The 26417-nt window shown below is 44.8% G+C and overlaps 1 protein-coding gene across 2 annotated transcripts in view; it reads right to left on the reverse strand.

The window, feature by feature from the left end:
• Positions 1–26417, reverse strand: part of KAT6B (lysine acetyltransferase 6B) — a 745545-nt gene that overhangs the window by 271403 nt on the left and 447725 nt on the right. For both annotated transcript variants that reach the window (XM_075349101.1, XM_075349100.1), the window contains exon 9: positions 7643–7758. In XM_075349101.1, coding sequence (XP_075205216.1) covers positions 7643–7758 — 116 coding nt within the window. The remainder of the gene's footprint in view (positions 1–7642; positions 7759–26417) is intronic.

The following is a 26417-nucleotide window of genomic DNA, read 5'->3' on the forward strand; positions in this document are numbered from 1 at the left end:
GAGCACCATCACCAAGTGGAGACTGAGAGTCCTTGGACTGCCTCAAATGGGATCCACTGAAATGTGGGGAGAGAATGATGGTTTTGCCATTTGGAGCACTTTGGTCTGTGCAGGCGTTGTCACGCACCATTATTTCTAAAGATGGGATTGATAATTTTGATTTCATATCTATATAGAGTTTATAGGGTTCTAGGATCGATGGGTTTGGTACATTAAAGTTCACATATATAACTGAGTTGGGCCGGGGGCCGGTCCGGCGGGGAGCATGCCTCCGTTGAAAGTTCACGTTCCCTTGGGGCTCTACACACTGCAGGCAGGTGTAGAACACACTGGCCCCCAATCGTTCACGGTTAACTTTTGCTCACTCTAAGAGTAAAATTTCATAGATAGGTTATTTGTATAACTAGTCCTTTGTTTGGTATTGTGATTTCTCGAATCTTCTACATCTTCCCTTTTTCTCTTGTATTCCTGAAGTAACCCCCCCTTTCCCCCCTTTTTTTTCTCTTCTCTCTCTCTTCTTTTTCTTTTTCTTTTCCTCTCCTCCTTCTCTCTTCCCGTTCTCTCCTTCCCCTTTTTTATCTTTGTCCACTTCTCTTTGTCTCCCTTCCCCTATCTTTCCCAGATCCCTTCACGCTCTCTAAAGCCCCTGGACCAACATGACCACCCTCAACTTTAGCTCTATTAACATACGGGGTTTTAATACCCCTCAAAAGCGTTCACAGGTCCTGTATTCTATGCACAAAAAAAAGGTTCAGATTCTTCTATTGCAGGAGACACATTTCAAGAAGGATCATGTACCCATACTGCGAGATAGATTTTATCCAGTATGGTTTCACAGTGTTAACCCAGAGGCCAGATCTAAAGGAGTATCGATTGCACTTCATAAACACTTAGTGCACACCATAGTCGACTCCTGTATAGACAAGCAGGGTCGCTATATATTTCTTAAACTGAAGGTCGCAAATTCGATGTTTACAATCGCAAACTGGTACCTACCTAACACTAATCAGATTTCTACCTGTAGGGCCCTTCTGACGCAGCTATCTGATTTTGCAGAGGGGACATTGGTGGTTGGCGGTGACTTCAATTTTACTCTAGACCCAGCCATGGACTCCTCCTCTGGACGCAGCAGTGTCCGCACTAAGGAACTTAGTGCCCTAAAGCGGACTTTTCACGCCCTCCGACTGATTGATGTATGGAGAATCCTAAACCCCCAAGGTAAGGACTACACATATTATTCCCCACCACACAACTCATACAGCAGGATAGACCTTTTTCTGGTAAGCCACGGAGCGTTGGCTTGGCATCCCATTACAGAGATAGGGGAAATGTTTTGGTCCGACCATGCCCCAGTCTACCTATCCCTTCAGGTACCCTCCCTCCCCCAGCGCTCATGGACCTGGAGGTTAAACAACAATTTACTCAAAGACAATCTCTGCCTAACGGAGTTGAGAGATTCAATTGACTCCTTTACGCAAGTCCATAGTTCTGACCCAACTTCTCAGCCTACCCAATGGGAGACCTTGAAGTGTGTCTTACGTGGAATACTGATTAAGCACGGCTCTAGGATCAAGAGGGAAAGAGCTGAAGAGATTGATAACTTGTTAACACAGATACATGAGCTGGAAAATACACATAAACTGACACGTACCCCCACAGTTCTGGCTGACCTCGTCCTTAAACGAACTAACCTAAAAACCCTATTGGACCAGAAATTTCTCTACCATAGAGAGAGAGTCAAAATTTTTTATTATAATTCATCTGACAAATGTGGTCGTCCTTTGGCACGACTGCTGCACCCCCGGGCCAACACCTCATACATTCCATGCATCAACACCAAAGGAGACAAAACATATGATCCAACAGAGATCCTGGAGGTCTTTCGGTCCTACTACAAAGACCTATATAATATTAAAGGGCAATATGCGGAGCTCCCACCCACTGACCTGGCAGATAAAATCGGGAGATATATACAGGAGACAGCCTTGCCTTCCCTAGATAGCAATGTTATAGAGATCCTGGAGGAGGATATATCAGAATCCGAAATCTGTAACGCAATTCAAATTACTCCATCAGGTAAATCCCCTGGCCCCGATGGGTTCACCCCGGCTTTTTACAAATTACTTAAGGACCAATTAGCCCCGATAATGGCCAAAACATTTAATTCTATTGATGAAGACACAAGGCTAAGCCCTCAGTCTCTGGAAGCACACATTAGCGTGATCCCCAAACCGGGGAAAGACCCATTATTGGCTGCAAGCTATCGCCCTATCTCATTATTAAACGTGGATCTAAAACTCTACTCTAAGATTTTGGCTGATAGATTGTCCCCTTTCCTGCCCTCCGTTATTAACACAGACCAAGTGGGGTTTGTCAAAGGCCGTGAAGCAAGAGACAATACAATTAAAACCTTGTCTCTTATTGCTAAAGCTAAAAACAATTCGATCCCATTGGGTCTCCTAGCCATCGATGCTGAGAAAGCCTTTGACAGAGTCCATTGGGGATTTCTGAGGGCAGCATTGGGTCAGTTGGGACTGGGACCCCGATTTATACAGAAAATTGGCGCTTTATATGATAACCCAACCGCTAAGGTCAGGGTTAATGGGGCTTTATCCTCCTCCTTTGCTGTACGAAACGGGACCAGACAAGGCTGCCCCTTATCCCCACTCTTGTATGTAGTCATCATAGAACACTTAGCTAACGCTCTCAGAGGGAATAGTAATATCAAAGGACTCAAGATTGGGGATGTTCATCATAAAATTGCATTATATGCAGATGATCTCCTGTTATACATCTCTCAACCTCATATATCGATCCCGTCTATAATGATGGAATTCGAACGATTCGGCCTCCTTAGTAACTTTAAAGTTAATCTATCAAAATCAGAAGCCTTAAATATCTCTTTGACCCAAACTGAAGTTTCCCGGCCAATGTCTAACTTCACATTCAAATGGAGACCTTCGGTCATTAAATATTTGGGTATTTCAATCCCAGCGGACCTCTCCAAACTATATACACTTAATCACTTGCCACTACTAGAAGGTACAATCAAGAACTTAAAGTCTTACGGGGGACTGAAATTATCTTGGATGGGCAGGATGAATGTCATTAAAATGGATATCCTGCCACGCTTTTTGTACTACTTTCAAACCATCCCCATTTCTCCTCCCAGTAGTTTTTTTCTTACCCTTCAATCTGCTATTATCAGATTCATATGGGGTAAAATTAAACCAAGAATCAACTTACGCACTCTTACCCTCCCAAGGGAGTGTGGAGGAGCAGGCCTTCCTAATTTCAGAGTCTACATGCAGGCTGCAGCCTTGACCCGTATATTAGACTGGCATTTCAACAGTGACTCTAAGCAATGGATAAGTATAGAGCAAGAAGAACTGGAGATCCCTCTCAAACACCTCCCGTGGATACCTCCTTCAGATCTTCCTAGCGTGGGGATGCTTTCAAATTTTATCAAAGAAACGCTCAAAGTTAGTCACATAGTATCCAAAAAAATGTCGCCTCCACAGTCAGTTAGTCCCCTCGCTTCCTTATTCTATACTCCATCATTTCACCCTGGATATAAACAGAGAAGCTACTTCGGCTGGAGGGCGGAGGAAGACATCCGCTTGGGGCACATACTGATTGATGGTAAATTACCCTCATTCCAAACCTTTCGGACACAACTTCCGTCTAGAGGTTCACAATGGTTGGAGTTTCTCCAACTACGGGCATTTGTCTCTCCAGAGAGAACAGTTGATCGAGTCCGAGGCACTTGTAGTGCCTTTGAGGAATTGTTTACTAAAAATATCCCGCCTGAACACACAGTCTCCCTTCTGTACGGTATTCTTATCAGAATTGGGGTCTCAGGCAAACGAGGCTACCAATTGGCTTGGGAAAAGGAGCTGAAGCAACACTTCTCTCCCGATGAGTGGAAGAAATGTTTCTTATTTACTCACAAATTGTCAGTCACGTGCTCTGCAGGGGAGAAAAATTTTAAGATTTTGACACGTTGGTACCAGTTTCCGTCTAAACTACATATTATATTCCCTTCAGTGTCTGCGATGTGCTGGAGATGTGGGCAAGATGTCGGTACAATGACGCATATCTGGTGGGAATGTGATGGAATAAAACAGTTTTGGGGAAAGGTTCTTGCTAATTATCAGCTTATAACTGGGAAAGCAGTGAATAACTGCCCCAAGATAGTCCTCCTCTCTATGTTACCACACTCAATCGCTTATCATAAGAGAGACATACTCCGCTTTTGCCTGGCGGCGGCGCGCTCCGTCATACCTAGGTACTGGAAGTCCTCCACGATACCTCCCATCTCAGAGTGGTACTCTGAAATGGCAAACATATGTAGGATGGAGGAGCTCTCTGCCGACATTGCGGGCACTAGAGACAAATTTTGCAGGACCTGGGGAGAATGGATCCTATTTAAAGATTATCCAGATTTTGTTAAACTGTTTTGACGGAGCCATAACATCTTATTAGATTGGTGGAGTAAAGCATGGTCAGGGATGAACCGGACAAGAATGTAGGATCACCTGATTCTCAGATGACAGAGAGTGCCCCTCCCCCACCCTAATCAAATCAAACTACCCACCACCCTTACTCACGCTGCTACCTACCTTTCCCCCACTTCCCCTTCTAATTCCCTCCCTTCTCCCCCCTTTCTTTCCTTTTTTCTTCTCTCTCTCTCTCTTCTCTTCCCCTTCCCTTTTCCTGGGTTCTCGTTGGAATCCAATTTGCAGAGGTCTATTGAGGACCATAGTTGTAAAGTGTTCACTATTCGGTCAAATTGAGATCGAGACAGTTTGAGAAAACATGATTTCTTTACTATGCAATTTATAAAAAGTTTGACATGTCAGTCATTCAGTTTTACATGCTGTATATGTATAATATGATATGTTTACAATAAAAATAGATTGAACATAATACGAGACTAAAACTCCTATAACACTAATTATAGTGAATACAGACTATTGAAAATTAATATGAGATTAAAATTCCTATAACAATAACGTAAAAAAGAATTTTTATTATACTCACCTATGAGCGGTCTTGTCCAATAGGCATCGCTGCTCGCGGGTCCAGTGCCTCCTCTTTGCTGCGATTGCTATCCTCCTTCCCAGCTCGGTGTGGATGACGCATCCTACATCATCCACACAGGCCGGCATTGCGGTCCTGCGCAGGCGCACTTTGATCTGCCCTGCTGAGGGCAGCTCAAAGTACTGTACTGTTGTTACAAACCGAGCTGCGGCATCTTCTCGGATGCCTCCTGGGGCAATTTCCCCCTATGCTCGGCCTCATTCGGTTCGCTTACTTGAGTCTCCGGTACTGACCCGAACATCTAGGTGTTTTCAGCCTAAGTTCTGGGTTGTGCCTTCTGAGCATGCCCAGCCTGATAGTCTCAATTCTGAGACTAAGTTAGTGGTTCAGGCTTCTGAGCATGCTCAGACACTTAGTGCATCAGGTGTCCAGATGACGTGGCACAATCCTATTGGCCGTGGTGACATCACAGCTGACGTGGCGCAATCTCATTTGCTGTTGTGACATCACAGATGACGTGGTGCGATCCCATTGGCCTAGTGACATCACAGATGACGTACCGTGATCCCATTGGCCGTAGTGACATCACAGATGATGTGGAATGATCCCATTGGCCACAGTGACATCATCAGTAACGTGTGGTCACATGGGAGACCGCTCATTGGTTATGGTTTGGGCAGGCCATAAGGATCTCCATCTTGTGGGCTGTCCTTAGGTTATAGAAGCCTTGAGCACCCACATGGTCACGCTCAGTTGTCTTCATATGTGGTGCAGCAAGCACTTACCACGTTAGTACAGGGCCAGGCGTCGAAGTCCTCTGGGACTGATACAGGGTTAGGAGGCAGGTGTAGGGCGAGGCATCGCGGTCACATCAGACTGGTTTAGGGCCAGTTTCTGGTTAGGTAGAGCTTCTGGGCTATGCTAGTACTGGGTTCAATGGTGGTTAGCCGGTGCAACTCCACAGTAGTCCTTGATAGGAGCTAGTGACCTCATTGACTCCTCTACACACCCTTTGAATCTCCTCCATTGTGGTATACGGTTAGTGTCCACTAAATACACCCTATTCGTACTGTTTACACCACATATATATATATATATATATATATATATATATATATATATATTTGCTTCTGTGAAGTAACAGAAGTGATAAGTCGTAAGCTGACGCTGTGAAATAACAGTGCTCGGTAGAGTTTATATTAGAGTATCTGTGTGATCTGTAACACGAGATCTCAGGCCTTGGTGCCCTGTACAGTAACAGAGTTGCCATTACTATAGCTATACCTCATACCCCTCTGTGCAGGAACAAAGTTGCCATTACTATAGCTATACCCCATACCTCTCTGTGTTGTAATAGAGTTCATGGTCTTACCTTTACTTTCCTCACTGTGGGTTCTTTAACTCAGGGGACTCTGATATTTAGTAGCATTTGCCTAGTTGCAGTTCAGGCCCCTATCTCCTTATCCAGCAGCAGCAATAAAATCACTGCACGGTGGACCCTGACTTCTGATAGGCTTTATCTGATATAGATACCATAACAAATGTGCAGGCACAAGGAAAGGTCAAAGACCGCCATTGCATGCGCACTACAATACATAGATATGCCCTTAGCAGGGCAGATCAAACTGCACCTGTGTAGGACCGAAATGCTGGCTTGTGTAGGTGCCGTTGGACACGTCGTCCACATGGTGCAGGAAAGAAGGAGGTCAGTGATGGAAGGAAGATAGGAGGCGCTGGACCTAAGAGCAGCGACACCCATCGATCTGATGATCGATCCCCCTAGATGAGTATAATGAAGATGTTTTATATGTTATACAGCGTGGCCTGGGCTCTTATATAAATTATTCTAGAATGCTGTATATAAGAGCTCACTGGTGGTGGCCACAGCTTATGGTTCCCTTTAAGCAATTTTGGACTTTCCTTTACTTTTTCTGTCAGTGCTCCATTGTAAATGTAGTCTTTGTCTTATAATACTCTCCAGATCGATATGGTTATACATATGTAAAAAACCTACCTGCTGTAGGTTCAAGATGTCTGAATGTAGCAACCCTCAAAACTTGCAACATGTGTTTTTTATTTTACTCACTTATATAGCAATATTAATTCCACAGTGAAGTGTGGAAGGAAACCAAAAAGCTTGAAGGGTATAACGGGGAGAACATACAAACTCCTTGCAGATGTTATGTTTGGTGGGCTTTGAACCCAGGAGACCAGCGCTGCAAAGCAAAGAATTAACCACTGTGAATAACCCATAGTTATAAAATGCACCATGTCTCTAATTGGAAGCCCTACACCTGACTACAATTTATGGATGATTAAAGGCCACATATACCTAAACATCATCTGAACCTGCCAATATTTGCTAATTACTTTCACTGCTCTCCTCCTTGAGAACACAGTCGGCTGAGATGAATGTGCACATGTATGGTAGCGAGAGCGGTCAGCTGGAGCCATCGCATGTGGGTGGTCAACACAATCATGTTTCATGCTCAGAAATCATCTTTACTATTATTACTATTCATTTGTCAACGAATAACAGTACTGTAGTATATCACATGTTGTAACATTCACAAAAAATGCATGCCTAGTAAAATCACACCTTGCATATTCCTGTGGGTAAGGCGAAGAGTACCATGCTTGAATTTCATATTTTCCAAATTCAATGACTGCTGGGTATCGGTCACTCTGGTCACTCAGAGCTTTGCATCCTATTTTCTATCCAAGATAGAGTAAAAATATATTAGAAAGGCATAAAAGAGAGACAAGTGAATACATAGAAATCAGGAACAGTGCTCTTTAGTCAAAGAAAGATTTTATTAAATGAATAATGTTGCTGGTCTTAACACTAGAACCACTGGACTCGTGACTAGAGTTGAGCGCGGTTCGTGGTTCGTGGTTCTCCAGTTCTAGGTTCGAGTGATTTTTGGGCTGTTCGAGATCGAACTAGAACTCGAGCTTTTTGCTAAAAGCTCGATAGTTCTAGATACGTTCGAGAACGGTTCTAGCAGCAAAAAGCAGGGCTTTTTACAGCTACAGTGAGCAGGAGCCATCGCTGGCAGCCTGCCACAAGCTGGTAACCAAGATAAACATCGGGTATCCAAGCAAAGCGCTTTGGTTAGTAACCCGATGTTTATCTTAGTTACGTGCAGGAAGCCCACACTTTCCCGCTCAGCTCGCTCCACCCCCTCCTGCCCGCGGCATGTACACATACATACACATACACAAACACACACACACACACATCCACCCCCCCCCCCCCGCCCGCCCGCCCGCCCGCCCGCTCGCTCGCTCGCTCCCTCGCTCGGCTTACCTGCGGTGATGAAGTCCCGCCATCCCGACCTCAGCGCTGTCACTGTCCTCCATGGCCGCCGCTTGTCACATCACCTATCGCTTCCGACCCGAGACTGACTAGCGGTGACGTCACGGACCTCTCGCGATACTTGATGTGAAGGCGCCGGTCATTGACCTCAGTGACAGGGGCTGTCAGTGTGCTGGAGATCAGCGCAGGTAATGTACCTCACTGACAGCAGCACTTGTCACCCCCCTGCAGTGACCTGGGCTGACCCATTGATGTTAGCTCAGGTCACTGCACTGCTCTCCCAGCCAATGGGGAACATCCTGCTCTTCATTGACTGGGACAGTGTGCATCGTCATGGCAACCCCTTGGATTACACCAGACCTGGATTTGTTTTTCAATCTAATAAATTGGTTAAAGAGGGAATGTTTTGGGGAGTGTTTTTTCAAATAAAAATGTGTTTGTCGTGTATTTTTTTTTTATTACTGACTGGGTTGGTGATGTCGGGTATCTGATAGACGCCTGACCTCACCAACCCCAGGGCTTGATGCCAGGTGACATTACACATCTGGTATTAACCCCAAATATTACCCCGTTTGCCACCGCACCAGGGCGCGGGATGAGCTGGGGCGAAGCACCAGGATTGGCGCATCTAATGGATGCGCCACTTCTGGGGCGGCTGCGGCCTGCTATTTTTAGGCTGGGGAGATTCCAATAACCATGGACCTCCCTAGTCTGAGAATATCAGGCCCCAGCTGTCTGCTTTACCTTGGCTGGTGATCCAATTTTGGGGGACCCCTACGTGTTTTTTTTTTCAATTATTTATTTAATTTAAAATAACAGCGTGGGGTGCCCTCAGTTTTGGATTACCAGCCAAGGTGAGGTTGCCAGCTGTGGTCTGCAGGCTGCAGCCGTCTGCTTTACCCTAGCTGGCTACAAAACTAGGGGGAACCCTATGTCATTTTTTTTTCATTTTTTTGGCTAAATACAAAGCTAAGCACCCCTTAGTGCCACATGAAAGGTACCAAAGGGTGTTCCACTTTTTCTCCATTTTTTTCTCCACTTTCTCTCCACTTTTTCTCCACTTTTTCTCCATTTTTTTCTCCACTTATTCTCCACTTTTTCTCCTCTTATTCTCCACTTTTTCTCCACTTTTTCTCCACTTTTTCTCCTCTTATTCTCCACTTTTTCTCCACTTTTTCTCCACTTTTTCTCCACTTTTTTCTCCACTTTCTCCACTTTTTCTCCACTTTTTTCTCCACTTTTTCTCCTCTTATGCTCCACTTTTTCTCCTCTTAATCTCCACTTTTTCTCCACTTTTTCTCCACTTTTTCTCCACTTTTTTCTCCACTTTTTCTCCTCTTATGCTCCACTTTTTCTCCACTTTTTCTCCACTTTTTCTCCTCTTAATCTCCACTTTTTCTCCTCTTATGCTCCACTTTTTCTCCACTTTTTCTCCACTTTTTCTCCACGTTTTCTCCACTTTTTTCTCCACTTTTTCTCCTCCTATGCTCCACTTTTTCTCCACTTTTTCTCCACTTTTTCTCCACGTTTTCTCCACGTTTTCTCCACGTTTTCTCCACTTTTTTCTCCACTTTTTCTCCTCTTATGCTCCACTTTTTCTCCACTTTTTCTCCACTTTTTCTCCTCTTAATCTCCACTTTTTCTCCACTTTTTCTCCACTTTTTCTCCACTTTTTCTCCACTTTTTTCTCCACTTTTTCTCCACTTTTTCTCCTCTTATGCTCCACTTTTTCTCCACTTTTTCTCCACTTTTTCTCCTCTTATGCTCCACTTTTTCTCCACTTTTTCTCCACTTTTTCTCCACTTTTTCTCCACTTTTTCTCCACTTTTTTCTCCACTTTTTCTCCACTTTTTCTCCTCTTATGCTCCACTTTTTCTCCACTTTTTCTCCACGTTTTCTCCACGTTTTCTCCACGTTTTCTCCACTTTTTTCTCCACTTTTTCTCCTCTTATGCTCCACTTTTTCTCCACTTTTTCTCCTCTTAATCTCCACTTTTTCTCCACTTTTTTCTCCACTTTTTCTCCACTTTTTCTCCTCTTATGCTCCACTTTTTCTCCTCTTATGCTCCACTTTTTCTCCACTTTTTCTCCACTTTTTCTCCTCTTATGCTCCACTTTTTCTCCACTTTTTCTCCACTTTTTTCTCCACTTTTTCTCCTCTTATGCTCCACTTTTTCTCCACTTTTTCTCCACTTTTTCTCCTCTTATGCTCCACTTTTTCTCCACTTTTTCTCCACTTTTTCTCCATTTTTTTCTCCACTTTCTCCACTTTTTCTCCACTTTTTTCTCCACTTTTTCTCCTCTTATGCTCCACTTTTTCTCCACTTTTTTTCCACTTTTTCTCCACTTTTTCTCCACTTTTTCTCCTCTTAATCTCCACTTTTTCTCCTCTTATGCTCCACTTTTTCTCCACTTTTTCTCCACTTTTTCTCCACGTTTTCTCCACTTTTTTCTCCACTTTTTCTCCTCCTATGCTCCACTTTTTCTCCACTTTTTCTCCACTTTTTCTCCACGTTTTCTCCACGTTTTCTCCACTTTTTTCTCCACTTTTTCTCCTCTTATGCTCCACTTTTTCTCCATTTTTTCTCCACTTTTTCTCCTCTTAATCTCCACTTTTTCTCCACTTTTTCTCCACTTTTTCTCCACTTTTTCTCCACTTTTTCTCCACTTTTTTCTCCACTTTTTCTCCACTTTTTCTCCTCTTATGCTCCACTTTTTCTCCACTTTTTCTCCACTTTTTCTCCTCTTATGCTCCACTTTTTCTCCACTTTTTCTCCACTTTTTCTCCACTTTTTCTCCACTTTTTTCTCCACTTTTTCTCCACTTTTTCTCCTCTTATGCTCCACTTTTTCTCCACTTTTTCTCCACTTTTTTCTCCACTTTTTTCTCCACTTTTTCTCCTCTTATGCTCCACTTTTTCTCCACTTTTTCTCCACTTTTTCTCCTCTTAATCTCCACTTTTTCTCCACTTTTTCTCCACTTTTTCTCCACTTTTTCTCCACTTTTTTCTCCACTTTTTCTCCACTTTTTCTCCACTTTTTCTCCTCTTATGCTCCACTTTTTCTCCACTTTTTCTCCACTTTTTCTCCTCTTATGCTCCACTTTTTCTCCACTTTTTCTCCACTTTTTCTCCTCTTATGCTCCACTTTTTCTCCACTTTCTCTCCACTTTTTTCTCCACTTTTTCTCCTCTTATGCTCCACTTTTTCTCCACTTTTTCTCCACTTTTTCTCCACTTTTTCTCCTCTTATGCTCCACTTTTTCTCCACTTTTTCTCCACTTTTTCTCCATTTTTTTCTCCACTTATTCTCCACTTTTTCTCCTCTTATTCTCCACTTTTTCTCCACTTTTTCTCCACTTTTTCTCCTCTTATTCTCCACTTTTTCTCCACTTTTTCTCCACTTTTTCTCCATTTTTTTCTCCACTTTCTCCACTTTTTCTCCACTTTTTTCTCCACTTTTTCTCCTCTTATGCTCCACTTTTTCTCCTCTTAATCTCCACTTTTTCTCCACTTTTTCTCCACTTTTTTCTCCACTTTTTCTCCTCTTATGCTCCACTTTTTCTCCACTTTTTCTCCACTTTTTCTCCACTTTTTCTCCTCTTAATCTCCACTTTTTCTCCTCTTATGCTCCACTTTTTCTCCACTTTTTCTCCACTTTTTCTCCACTTTTTCTCCACTTTTTCTCCTCTTATGCTCCACTTTTTCTCCACTTTTTCTCCTCTTAATCTCCACTTTTTCTCCTCTTATGCTCCACTTTTTCTCCACTTTTTCTCCACTTTTTCTCCTCTTATGCTCCACTTTTTCTCCACTTTTTCTCCACTTTTTCTCCTCTTATGCTCCACTTTTTCTCCACTTTTTTCTCCACTTTTTCTCCTCTTATGCTCCACTTTTTCTCCACTTTTTCTCCACTTTTTCTCCACTTTTTCTCCACTTTTTTCTCCACTTTTTCTCCTCTTAATCTCCACTTTTTCTCCACTTTTTCTCCACTTTTTCTCCACTTTTTCTCCACTTTTTCTCCACTTTTTTCTCCACTTTTTCTCCACTTTTTCTCCTCTTATGTTCCACTTATTCTCCACTTTTTCTCCACTTTTTCTCTACTTTTTCTATGGTCGGTCTACCCATTAGCTCTGCCATGCATAGTGTAGCTCTACACCTACTGCACATGTTACTTCATGATTGACATCTTTTTCGTACCAGAGCTGTCTAAGCCTACTCTGACCCCATATTTGTCATTACTATATTGTCCTTGTACTGTATTATGACATTTGTATCATGTGTTTCATTTCTTGCTGTGTTGCAATTTTTTTGCTGCATCCCAATTGTACCTCTACATTGTTCGAGTTTATGTTATTGTTCTCTCACTCTTATGTGATACTGATTATTGTCATTTTTCATGATTACATGCAGATAAGTCCAATCCGACGAAGGCTCAGGCCGAAACGTCATTTGTAACTTGTTTTGGACAAAAACATATATGCTTATGAAAAAAAAATTTTCTTAATACGGACCAATAAAGAGTGATTTTGCATTACTATCCGTTGTGACTTACTGACTTAGTCTGGGAGATATAGAGTGCCGAGGTTACTCACTAATTTTATCTATTATTACCTCTGAGCACCTATATACCAGTGAGCAGAGCTTCCTCTACAGTAGTTCTCCTGATTAGGCATGCCCTTACCTCATGAGCAGGGCATTGCAGCTTTGGTAGCAACCATTACGACATGGACTCTGCTGCTGTGGACCCGGGGAGAGTGAGTGCAGATTCATTGCACCCACACTCCTCACATGAATGGTCCGCACTCCTAGAAAATGGGGGATACGTTCCCTGAGTGTCTCCCCCCCATATTCTAGACGGTCCAGAGTCGTCGTGGGACCCCTTTATTTTTTTTCTTAAAATAAATTGGTGAAAGAGGAAATGTTTTGGGGACTGTTTTTTCAAATAAATTTCTTTTGTCGATTTTTTGTTTTTGTTAGTACTGACAGTTTATGATGTTGGGTATCTAATAGACGCCATGACATCACAAACTGCTGGGCTTGATCTCAGGTGACTTTACAGCTAGTATCAACCCGATTTATTACCCCGTTTGCCACTGCACCAGGGCACGGGATGAGCTGGGGTGAAGCGCCAGGATTGGCGCATCTAGTGGATGCGCCACGTCTGGGGTGCCTGCGGCCTGCTATTTTTAGGCTGTGAAGGCCCAATAACTATGGACCTTCCCACCCTGAGAATACCAGACCACAGCTGTCCGCTTTACCTTGGCTGGTGATCCAATTTGGGGGGTCCCCTACTTTTATTGTGTAATTATTAATATTTATAAAATAATTATAAAAAAGAGCCTGAGGGGACCTCCACATTGGATCCCCAACCACGGTAAAGCTGCCAGCTGTGGTTTTCAGGCTACAGCCGTCTGCTTTACCCTAGCTGGCTATCAAAAATGGGGGGACCCAACGTAATTTTTTTTTTTTAACTATTTTTTAAATAGAAAAAATTAATGGGCTTCCCTGTATTTTGATTGCCAACCAAGGTAACGGCAGGCAGATGGGGGTGGCAACCCATAGCTGTCTGCTTTATCTGCGCTGAGAATCAAAAATACCGCGGAGCGCTACGTCATTTTTTTAAAGATTTATTTTTACAGAACTGTGATGTCCAGCAATCAAAATACAGGGAAGCCCATTTTATTTTTAGTTATTTAAATAAATAATGAAAAAAAATATATGTTAGCTCCCACTGCATTTTTTGTATTGCTAGCTAAGGGTAATCCAAGCAGCTACTGGCTGCTAACCCCCACTGCTTGGTGTTACCTTCACTGGCAATGGAAAATCCAGGGAAGCATTTTTTTTTTTTTTTGCCAAAAAGCTACAAAAAAAGGACGTGAGCTTCGCCATATTTTTGTATGCTAGCCAGGTATAGCAGGCAGGTGCTGGAAGAGTTGGATACAGCGCCAGAAGATGGCGCTTCTATGAAAATGCCATTTTCTGAGGTGGCTGCAGACTGCAATTCGCAGCAGTGGGGCCCAGAAAGCTCAGGCCAACCGGTGGTGCGGATTCCAATCCCAGCTGCCTAGTTGTACCTGGCTGGACACAAAAATGGGGCAAAGCCTACGTCATTTATTTTCTAATTATTTCATGACATTCATGAAATAATAAAAAAAGGGCTTCCCTTTATTTTTGGTTCCCAGCCGGGTACAAATAGGCAACTGGGGGTTGGGGGCAGCCGTACCTGCCTGCTGTACCTGGCTAGCATACAAAAATATGGCGAAGCCACATAATTTTTTCAGGGGGCAAAAAACTTTTGCATACAGTCCTGGATGGAGTATGCTGAGCCTTGTAGTTCTGCAGCTGCTGTCTGTCTGTCTGTATGGAGAAGAGCAGACAGCAGCTGCAGAACTACAAGGCTCAGCATACTCCATCCAGGACTGTATGCAGAAGTTTTTTGCCCACCAAAAAAATGACGTGGGCTTCGCCATATTTTTGTATGCTAGCCAGGTACAGCTGGCAGCCACGGGCTGCCTCCAACCCCCAGTTGCCTATTTGTACCCGGCTGGGAACCAAAAATATAGGGAAGCCCGTTTTTTTTAATTATTTCACTTATTTCATGAAATTATTAAAAAACAAATGACGTGGGCTTCGCCCTATTTTTGTGTCCAGCCGGGTACAACTAGGCAGCTGGGGATTGGAATCCGCAGCACAGGTTAGCCCGAGGTTTGTGGGCGCCTCTGCTGCGGATTTCAGTCCGCAGCCGTCCCAGAAAATGGCGCTCTCATAGAAGCGCCATCATCTGGCGCTGTATCCAACTCTTCCAACAGCCCTGGAGCCGGGTGGCTTGTTGGGTAATCATGAGTTAATACTGGCTTTGTTTTACCAGCCAGTATTAAGCCAGAGATTCTTAATGTCAGGCACGTTTGACCCGGCCATTAAGAATCTCCAATAAAGGGTTAAAAAAAGACACCACACAGAGAAAAAATACTTTAATAGAAATAAATACACAGACACATTAGAGACTCCATCTTTATTACCCCTGTCAGCCCTCCATGATCCTGCTCTTCTGTCTTCTTTCTTTCTAGTGTAGTAGTAGTGACGATTGTAGTGAGGGGCATCACTTGGGGCTGGGGAACCTCCATCCTAACTACAATGCTCACTACAATCGGGAAGCAGCGTGCAGCCTTCACTCCGTGAGTGATCACTGCTGGCTGCTAGCGGTAACGCTGACAGACGCGTTACCATAGCAACGGTGCTCCCGGAGCCGCGGTTAGCGGTGACGTCACCGCTAACTGCGTTGCTATGGCAACGGTGATCTCCGTTAATGACCGGCTGTGTCAGCCGGTCCCTAACGGAACGGGGAGTCGACCGTGTGCTAGAGCATGTCGCCGGTACACGGCGATACACATATGTGCACCGTGTACCGGAGAGATGCACTCGCAGGTCCTACATGACGTGTCATAGTCATGTGACCAGTCTGTAGCCAATGAGATAATAGCCACGTGACTGGTCACATGGCTATTTTGACGTCACGATAGGTCCTGCTTCTCTGCTGGCAGTGCAGGTCACCGGGAGGATTCAGCGATCATCGGATGGAATAGCGGCAGGAGACAGAGTGCAGAAGGGATCGCGAGGACCGGTAAGTGTTATGGCAATGTTTATTAACTGTTTGTGTACATTTATAATGCATTTTTATGTGTTTGTGATTGCCTCCCATTATAGCCTATACGTTCGAGTTCGGTTCGTCGAACGTTCGACGAACCGAACTCGAACGGGACCCCCGTTCGGCGAACCGGCCTCGAGCCGAACCGGGACCGGTTCGCTCATCTCTACTCGTGACACCTATATAGAAATACATGGTGCAAAGTATTCAAAATGACTACCTCAGTAGTTCTAGTGTTAAAGCATTTTTGCGTGCGGATTCTGAATCTACAATCAGAATTTTCCTATCAGGCACCAATTTTCCATCATTTAGTTTTTTCCAATATATTTAGCCTACATTGCCCCTTCAGAAATTCCTTTAGCTTTTTAGGTGCTAAGATTGTTATAACCTTGCACTCTACTTATGAAGTCAGTGTGTTTCATACTTTGGTAACAAACAGACCTTCAGGTTTTTCCAAGGTTGATGAATCTTAGGTATTTGTGCGCTTTGTGGTTTCACTGGTGACGTACCAACAAGCTTCATCATCTCACTCATCTTTGTGAATATCAATTGTATTTTTATTGCTAAGTTTTATTTTACTTTAAACTGTTATAATAAATGTAATTTTAATTCTGTTGTTGTTTTGTGTCTTAGGACATTCTGTTAAACATGTCACGCAGTTGGGTAAGCCACCCCAACAACTTTTGCTATATTTGTGGCAAAGTGACTTTAAAATCACAGAGAAGCCATTGGTGAAGAAAAGTTATTTCCTGTGTTTTCAGTGCACAACTGAAGATCAAGACAAACTTTCTGCCCCCATATTTGTTGCTGATCTTGTGTTACACTTCTTACAAGTTGGCTCAATGGTAAACCACAGCACATGGCATTTGCTGGTCCAATGGGATGGGGGAAGCCAAGAGATAAGAAGTAAAACAACAAAACATTCCTTTAGTAATTAGGCCAGTCTCACATTGCTCAGAGGTGCCAGTCCCCACTCCACCAACATCTTGGACTTTGGATCTGATGATGATTTGGTTGAAGTAGATGATTGAGAAGATCCTGATTTTCCAGGCCATGAGTCTTGTGAGCCTCACAAACTAAACAAGGTTGTTATAAATAATTTAGTTCATGATCTCAATCTATCAAAAAGTCAGGTAGAGCTTTTGACTTCAAGACTCAAATGCTGGCACTTGCTGGAGCAGGCGATTAAAGTATGTTCTTTCTGCTATATATCACCGTCTAGCATACGAGTTCCTTACATTTAAGATATTGTTTATCAATAAATATTTAATAAAAGTTATAACACCTATAGTGTCCATATGGGCACCACTAATTGAAACTAAAGCAAACGTGTTCAGTGATTCTAAAAACATTGATCGGCCAACCCGCAATGATGTACCATTTAATGTGCTGATATAATATATTATTTTTGAGAGCCGCACTAGCCAGATCCACCTAAGAACATTCCTCAAGATGTCAGATGGGCTAACTAGGATAAGTATTCACTATCTAACAATAAACTCTCATATTCCCCTCCTGACTGGGCTATAATTAACAAAAAGATGTTACATCAAGAAAAATAAATTCAGAACCCTGTTGAGTTATCAAGCAATGCACTTGGTGCTTAAATAACTATGCTGATCAGCAAACATAGGGTAAATATTGTGCACAATCTCTGAAAAAGATACGTGATGTGCACAATCAATAGTTAACTATGAATGGGGTGTGGGGATGACCGTACCATCCATCCTTCATATTTAACCTCTATGCTTTATTAATTGAATCTGGAGAGGAAAGGGTGCCCAAGCTAATAGTATTGCCTGCTGGACAGATGTTATCTCAGAGTTTATTGTTAGATAGTGAATACTTATCCTAGTTAGCCCATCAGGGCAGCATGGTGGCTCAGTGGTTAGCACAGCAGCGCTGGGGTCCTGGGTTCAATTCCCACAACATCTGCAAGGAGTTTGTATGTCCTCTCTGTACTTGCGTGCGTTTCCTCCGGGTACTCTGGTTTCCTCCCACACTCCAAAAAAAAACATACAGATAGGGAATAAACTTAGTACTTAGCATTTATATGTTGTGAGACGCTCTGAGTCTTTGGAGAGGGGCGGCATACAAGTTTGACAAATAAATAAATAAATCTGACATCTTGAGGACCATTCTCAGGTGGATCTGGCTAGTGCGGCTCTCAAAAATAATATATTATATCAGCACATTAAGTGGTACACCATTGCGGGTTGGCGGATCAATGTTTTTAGAATCACTGAACACATATGCTTTAGTTTCAATTAGTGGTGCCCATATGGACACTATAGGTGTTATTTTTATCAATAAATATTTAATAAAAGTTATATCTTAAATGTAAGGAACTCGTATGGTAGACGGTGATATATTTTCAATTTTGGAGTTTTGCTTATTTATACATATATGCGGTGAATGATATGTTGTTTCTGCTATAGGTAGCAGCGGCTTGAACACTTATTTTCAATGGAAGTAGGCCTAGTTTAGTGCAACAATGTGAACTCTCCATTAGATGCAATGGGATAAGAGCAAAAACCTCAAGACTCTTCAAAAACCAGTTTAAAAGTGGTACTTCTGAATAATGGCAATGAAAATCCATCTGTTCCTCTTGCTTATGCAGCAAGTCTGAAAGAAACATGAAAACATGCGCCTTCTGATGTCAAAAATCTATTATGAAAACTACGAGTGTAATGTTTTTGGTGATGTGAAGGTTATAGCCTCACTGCTTGGGTTGCAGCTCGGCTATACAAAGTTTTGTTGCAATATCCACAAGAACGAAAGGCACTCACCAAGACTTGCTGTAAAGGGGTATTATTTCCACATCAGATTACCGGTAGCGGCAGTGAGGGAGGGGGGTGCACGGAGCACGAGGGACGACGGCCGTTTTGCGCTTATCTCTGGCGCTTCAACGAGTCCACAAGCACATGACGTCAGTTCCTATTTTTTACATAAGTATCACACCTGAATTCTAACGTCATTAGTTATTTAAAAACAAATAAAAATGAAACAAAACAAAATGGACGGCAACAATAAGGCGGGCTTTACACGTTGCGACATTGGTAACGATATATCATCGGGGTCACGTCGTTAGTGGCGCACATTCGGCGCCGTTACCTACATCGCAGCGTGTAAATCCTAGGAGCGACGATCACCGATCGCAAAAACGTCAAAAATAGTTGATCGGTGACATGTCGCTCCTTTTCATAATATCGCTGCTGCTGCCGGTACGATGTTGTTTGTCGTTCCTGCAGCACCACACATCGCTGTGTGTGACACCGCAGGAACGACAAACATCTCCTTACCTGCTTACACCGACAATGCGGAAGGAAGGAGGTGGGCGGGATGTTATGTCCCGCTCATCACCTCCTCTCCGCTTCTATTGGCCGGCTGTTTAGTGACGTTGCTGTGATGCCGAACGCACCTCCCCCTTGAAGGAGGGATTGTTCGGCGGTCACGACGACGTTGCCGACCAGGAATGTGAGTGTGAAGCTGCTGTAGCGATAATGTTCGCTACGGAAGCAATCATCACATATCGCATGTGCGACGGGGGCGGGTGCTATCGCGCTCGACATCGTTAGCAATTGCTAGCGATGTCGCAGCATGTAAAGCCCGCCTAAGGCTAATTTCACACTTGTGTTGAACGGCATCCGTCACAATGCGTTGTGTAAAGCAAGTGACGAATGCCTTGCAAAAAGTGTGATAATAAATAAATTTCTTTAGCCGAGAGAGAGAGCCCTCATCTTCACCGCACACATCCCGACACTACCGCCTACATCACCGCACACAGGCCGACACTACCGCCTACATCACCACACACATCCCGACATTACCGCCTACATCACCGCACACAGTCTGACACTACCGCCTACATCACCGCACACATCCTGGCATTACCAACTACATCATCACCGCACACATCCCGGCATTACCGCCTACATCATCACCGCACACATCCCGACATTACCGCCTACATCACCGCACACATCCCGACATTACCGCTTACATCCCCGCACACATCCCGACATTACCGCCTACATCCCCGCACACATCCCGACATTACCACCTACATCACTGCACACATCACGACATTACCACCTACATCACCGCACACATCCCGACATTACCACCTACATCACCGCACACATCCCGACATTACCGCCTACATTACCGCACACATCCCGACATTACCGCCTACATCAACACCGCACACATCCCGACATTACCGCCTACATCACCGCACACATCCCGACATTACCGCCTACATCCCCGCACACATCCCGACATTACCGCCTACATCCCCGCACACATCCCGACATTACCACCTACATCACTGCACACATCCCGACATTACCGCCTACATCACCGCACACATCTCGACATTACCACCTACATCAACGCACACATCCCGACATTATCGCCTACATCACCGCACACTTCCCGACACTATAGCCCTCATCTTCACCACACACATCCCGACACTACAGCCCTCATCTTCACCGCACACAGCCCGACACTACAGCCCTCATCTTCATCGCACACAGTCCGACACTACAGCCCTCATCTTCACCGCACACATCCCGACACTACAGCCCTCATCGTCACCGCACACATCCCGACACTGCAGCCCTCATCATCCCCGCACACATCCCGACACTACAGCCCTCATCATCCCTGCACACATCCCGACACTACAGCCCTCATCTTCACCGCACACACCCCGACACTACAGCCCTCATCTTCACCGCACACACCCCGACACTACAGCCCTCATCTTCACCGCACACATGCCGACACTACCGCCCTCATCGTCACCGCACACACACCGACACTACCGCACCCATCATCCCCGCACACACACACACCCATTATCTCAGTGACGTCCCCGCTGACAGCGTGATTCACTTCAGTTTCTGCGTGGAGCTCACAGGAGCGGCGGTGTTCTACGACCGCTCCTGTCAGCTTCATGTAGCAGAGCTTGATGCGTTGCAGGACGTCGTGTGGATTACTTCAGACCTGGAGGGGTATTTGGGGATGTTAATAAAGTGGTGAAAGAGGGTGGGTTTTTTTTGCCTTGTATTTCAAATAAAGGATTTTTTCGGATGTATGTGTTTATTTACTTTCTCTTACAGGTTAATTATGGAAGATATCTCGGGGAGACGCCTGCCATCATTAACCTAGGACTTAGTGGCAGCTATGGGCTGCTGCCATTAACTCCTTATTACCTCGTTTGCCACCGCACCAGGGCAATTCAGGATGAGCCTGGTAGAGTTCCGGGACTGTCGCATCTAATGGATGCGGCAATTCTGGGCGGCTGCTGGCTGATATTTTTAGGCTGGTGGGCTCCCCATTACGTGGGGCTCCCCATCCTGAGAATACCAGCCTTAAGCCGTGTGGCTTTACCTTGGCTGGTATCAAAATTGGGGGGGACCGCATGCCATTTTTTTTTAATTATTTATTTATTGTACTGCACGATATAGACCCGCCCACCGGCGGCTGTGATTGGTTGCAGGGAGACAGCTCCAACTCAGCGTGGGGGCGGGTCTGACTGCAACCAATCATAGGCACCGGTGGGCGAGGGAAGCAGTGAATACGAGATTGAATAATGGGCGGCCGGCTTTTTTAAAAGAGGAAAAGCCGCCGGAGCTTTGTGAAAGCTGTGCAGCGTCGCGCCCGTGATCGGTGAGTATGAAAGAGGGGGGAGAGGGGAGAGAGAGACCAGGAGTGATTTTAAATGATTGATCATTCTACTGGACCGTTTTACTCCAGGAAGAAAGAATGATCTGCCTCAGCCTCTGGTAGCTCTAAACATTTTTTTACTTCTACGACTCCACATAAGACTTGGTCTAATGAAGAAGTGTGTCAAGGTGAGGAATCATAATTAAAGATGAGGAGACCCGTGGAAGTTCGGTTTGGTTCAAAAAGTTTGTTTTGGGACCCGGACTTGACTTAAACCCCAATGGAAGTCACTAATTGGGTAATTTGGCTCTCCACCCACATGCAGCCAGCCATAAACGGATCACTTCCGGGGAGCATAGGTGGACACTGTTTTCGTTTTTTGGGGGCAATTATTTTTGTAGATCGTGCTGTTATTACCCCCAGTGTGCGCAAATCAAACACTACAAGCGACTCGACACTGGGCTGAGCAACGGGCATACCTTAGCACAGCGATGCTCACGTGAGTGGTCAGCATATGTAAAGCACCCGATCTTCAAACTTGTTTTTTTTTTGTAAAGTCTGTGTTAGGTATGAATACCAAACACCGAACCTCGGGTTCGCTCATCTCTAATCATGATGGCAAAGGTTTTGCATACCTCAAAAATAAGTTTCCACAAATCAGCGATCAAGGAATCAATTTTTGTGGGCCCACAAATAAAGGACATTATGATTAACACTGATTTTGATACAAAACTAAGTGATATTGAGGGACTGGTGTGAGAGTCATTAAAAAAATGTAGTGGTGAACCTGGTAACTATAAAGCACCAAACTCTGGAGAGCTTGTGAGTTGTGACTGAGTTATTATAACACTACATAGAATTGAGAAAACCTATAAATAGTATGAGTATTCAGCCAAAATTAGATAAATATGTTACTCTTTATTGAAACAAAAATTGAAACATTAATAACAACATAAATTAGTTAAAAGATGGGATATACACTAAGAAATTACACCTGTCTACATATAAATAAACATTAGAACACCAATATAATGGGATTATAACAAAGAAAGAGCAGAAAAGCTTACATCTGAAGTAAGGATTCTCTGCAAGTGCAGTCAAATGCATAGAACTTTGGAAAAATGATATAGTTAAATGCGGTATCTAAAATGACCACTAGATGTCCTTGTAGGAAAAGGAGTCAAAACAGAACAGGATTTTACAGTTGATATTAAAGGGGTGGCTCACTACTCTGCATAAGTGGCCACATCCCTATAAGGCTATGTTCACACTGGGTGTTTTTGCTGTGTTTTTTAGATGCAGATTTGCCTTGGTTTTATGCAAATCCATGTTAATAAAACGCTGCTTTTTACAGTCCCAGCAAAGTCTATGAGATTTTTGAAAACTCATGCACACACACACGTCAGGATTTTTCCTGACAGTTTTGTGAACCACCTCCGGTTTGCTGCTTTCTGAAAAGAATGAACAAGTCAATTCTTTTCAGCGCTTTTGCCCCGGTTTTTCACCCTAGTGACAAGTGGACTCGCAGGGTATCTGCGAGTCCACCTGTCACTAGATACCCTGAATTGATCCAGGGTATCTGGCTGGCACTTAAGGCCCTGTGCGCACTGGAAAACGGAATTTTCTTAAGAAAATTCGGCAGGGTCTGAAAGATTACCACACCCGCGGTAAAAAACCGTAGCAAACCGCACCCGAAAACCGAATGCGGTTTGCTGCGGTTTTAACACGGTATTGTTCGCGGTATTGCCGCGGTTTTGCCGCGTGCGGGTTAGTACATGTGCTTTAATGCATTCAATGCAATAAAGCACATTGAAGAAAAAAAAGTCATTTCCTTAGATAGCAGATAGATAAATAGATAGAAGAATAGATCGAGAGATAGCTAGATGGTTAGATAGAGGGATAGATAGACAGAGTCCCTGTGAGCACACGCTGCATTTCTCATGGTCGGTAGTGAGTTCAAATTATTATTTAATTTATTTAAATACTTAAAATCTCATGAGTACATCTAATCTGAGTGTATGTGTGTATGTTTATGTGTATGTGTGTGTGTGTGTGTGTGTGTGTGTGTGTCCGCTAAAGGAATCCGCACTGTCGCATTTACAATCACGAAATTTTGCACAGACGCCTCATGTGACTCAGGGAACCTCATAGACTATGTTTTGAATGGAACATTTAACCCCGCGCTTTACACTTACCCTCCAAAAAATCTGCCTCCATTAAAGTCAATGGAGCTGGGAGCTACAGGTCATTAATAGGAGCTGTGATTGGTTCCTATAGGAACAAAGGACATTCATTGTATAAGAAGCTTATGTGTGAGGTAATATGATATCGGTGGAGAGACAGACAGAGAGAGAGACAGAGAGAGACAGACAGGGAAAGAGACAGATAGAGGCAGAAAGACACAGACAGACATGCAGATACAGAGATAGTCACAGACAGAGACAGGCAAACAGGGGAAGAGACAGACAGGGAAAGAAACAAGACAGAGAGACAGGGAAAGGATCTATATTGTCATCTTTGGACCAAACACAACAATATCATTCTGAGTTTATTATCTATTCTATGCTGCCTCCCTTATTCCTATAAAAATATTTTTTTATTTATTTTTGGGACATTCTTATGGAGTGCAAAATCCTTCCTTATGGGAAATGTTTTTTCTTTTTTTGGTCTTTCCTTTAGGACATTGCTTCTGACATTGCACCTTATTTCATTTTGCATTGTCTCATATGATCCCCGTCTAACAATATTTTTACTTATGAGATTTTATGTATTTACTAGAAGGTGGCCCGATTCTACGCATCGGGTATTCTAGAATTTACGTATTGTGTAGTTCATGTATGATTTTTGTTATTTATATATATATATATATATATATATATATATATATAGATGTTGTTGTGTGTAGTTACCAAGTGTTTGTGTAGGGCGCTGTACATGTTCTGGGTGTTGTCTGGGTGTGATGGGGGGTGAGAGCGGTGTTGTTTGTGTGTTGCGTTGTTTGTGGAGCGCTGTGTGTCTGTAGCGTTGTGTGTGTGTTGCGCAGTTTGTGTGTGTGTGGTGTGTTTTGGGGGGAGGTATGTTTTGTGCAATGTGCGTGTTGTGCGGTATGTGCGTATATTTGTGTGTGCAGCGTTGTCTGTGTGTGTGGGTGTCTGTGTAGGGCAGTTGTTTGTGGTTCCCAGTGTGTGTGTGTGGTGTGGTGTATTGTGCAGTGCGCGCGTGTGTGTGTGTGTGTTGGGGGGAGGTGTGCACTTCCCATCGTGCTCCATCCCCCATGCAGCGCACTCCCCATCGTGCTCCATCCCGTATGCTGTGCACCCCCCATCGTGCTCCATCTCCCATCCTGCGCACTCCCAAACGTGCTCCATCCGCCATGCTGCGCACTCCCAAACGTGCTCCATCCGCCATGCTGCGCACTCCCCATCGTGCTCCATCCCCCATGCTGCGCACTCCCAAACGTGCTCCATCCGCCATGCTGCGCACTCCCCATCGTGCTCCATCTCCCATGCTACGCACTCCCAAACGTGCTCCATCCGCCATACTGCGCACTCCCAAACGTGGTCCATCCGCCATGCTGCGCACTCCCAAACGTGCTCCATCCGCCATACTCCGCACTCCCCATCGTGCTGCATCCTCCATGCTGCGCACTCCCAAACGTGCTCCATCCGCCATACTCCGCACTCCCCATCGTGCTGCATCCCCCATGCTGCGCACTCCCAAACGTGCTCCATCCGCCATGCTGCGCATTTCCAAACGTGCTCCATCCGCCATGCTGTGCACTCCCAAACGTGCTCCATCTGCCATGCTGCGCACTCCCAAACGTGCTCCATCCGCCATGCTGCGCACTCCCAAACGTGCTCCATCCGCCATGCTGCGCACTCCCAAACGTGCTCCATCCGCCATGCTGCGCACTCCCAAACGTGCTCCATCCGCCATGCTGCGCACTCCCAAAGGTGCTCCATCCGCCATGCTGCGCCAGCATCAGCCTCTCTACCTGCAGCATCAGCCTCTCTCCTCCCAGCATCAGCCTCTCTGTCTCCAGCATCAGCCTCTCTGTCCCCAGCATCAGCCTCTCTGTCGCCAGCATCAGCCTCTCTGTCCCCAGCATTAGCCTCTCTGTCCCCAGCATCAGCCTCTCTGTCCCTAGCATCAGCCTCTGTCCCCAGCATCAGCCTCTCTGTCCCCAGCATCAGCCTCTCTGTCCCCAGCATCAGCCTCTCTGTCCCCAGCATCAGCCTCTCTGTCCCCAGCATCAGCCTCTCTGTCCCCAGCATCAGCCTCTCTGTCCCCAGCATCAGCCTCTCTGTCCCCAGCATCAGCCTCTCTGTCCCCAGCATCAGCTTCTCTGTCCCCAGCATCAGCCTCTCTGTCTCCAGCATCAGCCTCTCTGTCCCCAGCATCAGCCTCCCGCAGCATCAGCCTCTCTGTCCCCAGCATCAGCTTCTCTGTCCCCAGCATCAGCCTCTCTGTCCTCAGCATCAGCTTCTCTGTCCCCAGCATCAGCCTCTCCGTGTCCAGCATCAGCCTCCCCATCCCAGCCTTCCCCAGGATCAGCCTCTGTCCTCTCAGCCTCCTCCAGCACGCCGTGCTCCTCTGCCGACACTCACAGATCCGATCGCATACACTCACACACACCCACACACACCCACCCGATCGCATACACTCACACACACCCGATCGCATACACTCACACACACCCGATCGCATACACTCACACACACCCGATCGCATACACTCA

Source organism: Anomaloglossus baeobatrachus, chromosome 5 (genome assembly GCF_048569485.1).
Source record: "Anomaloglossus baeobatrachus isolate aAnoBae1 chromosome 5, aAnoBae1.hap1, whole genome shotgun sequence".
Classification (NCBI taxonomy): Eukaryota; Metazoa; Chordata; class Amphibia; order Anura; family Aromobatidae; genus Anomaloglossus; species Anomaloglossus baeobatrachus.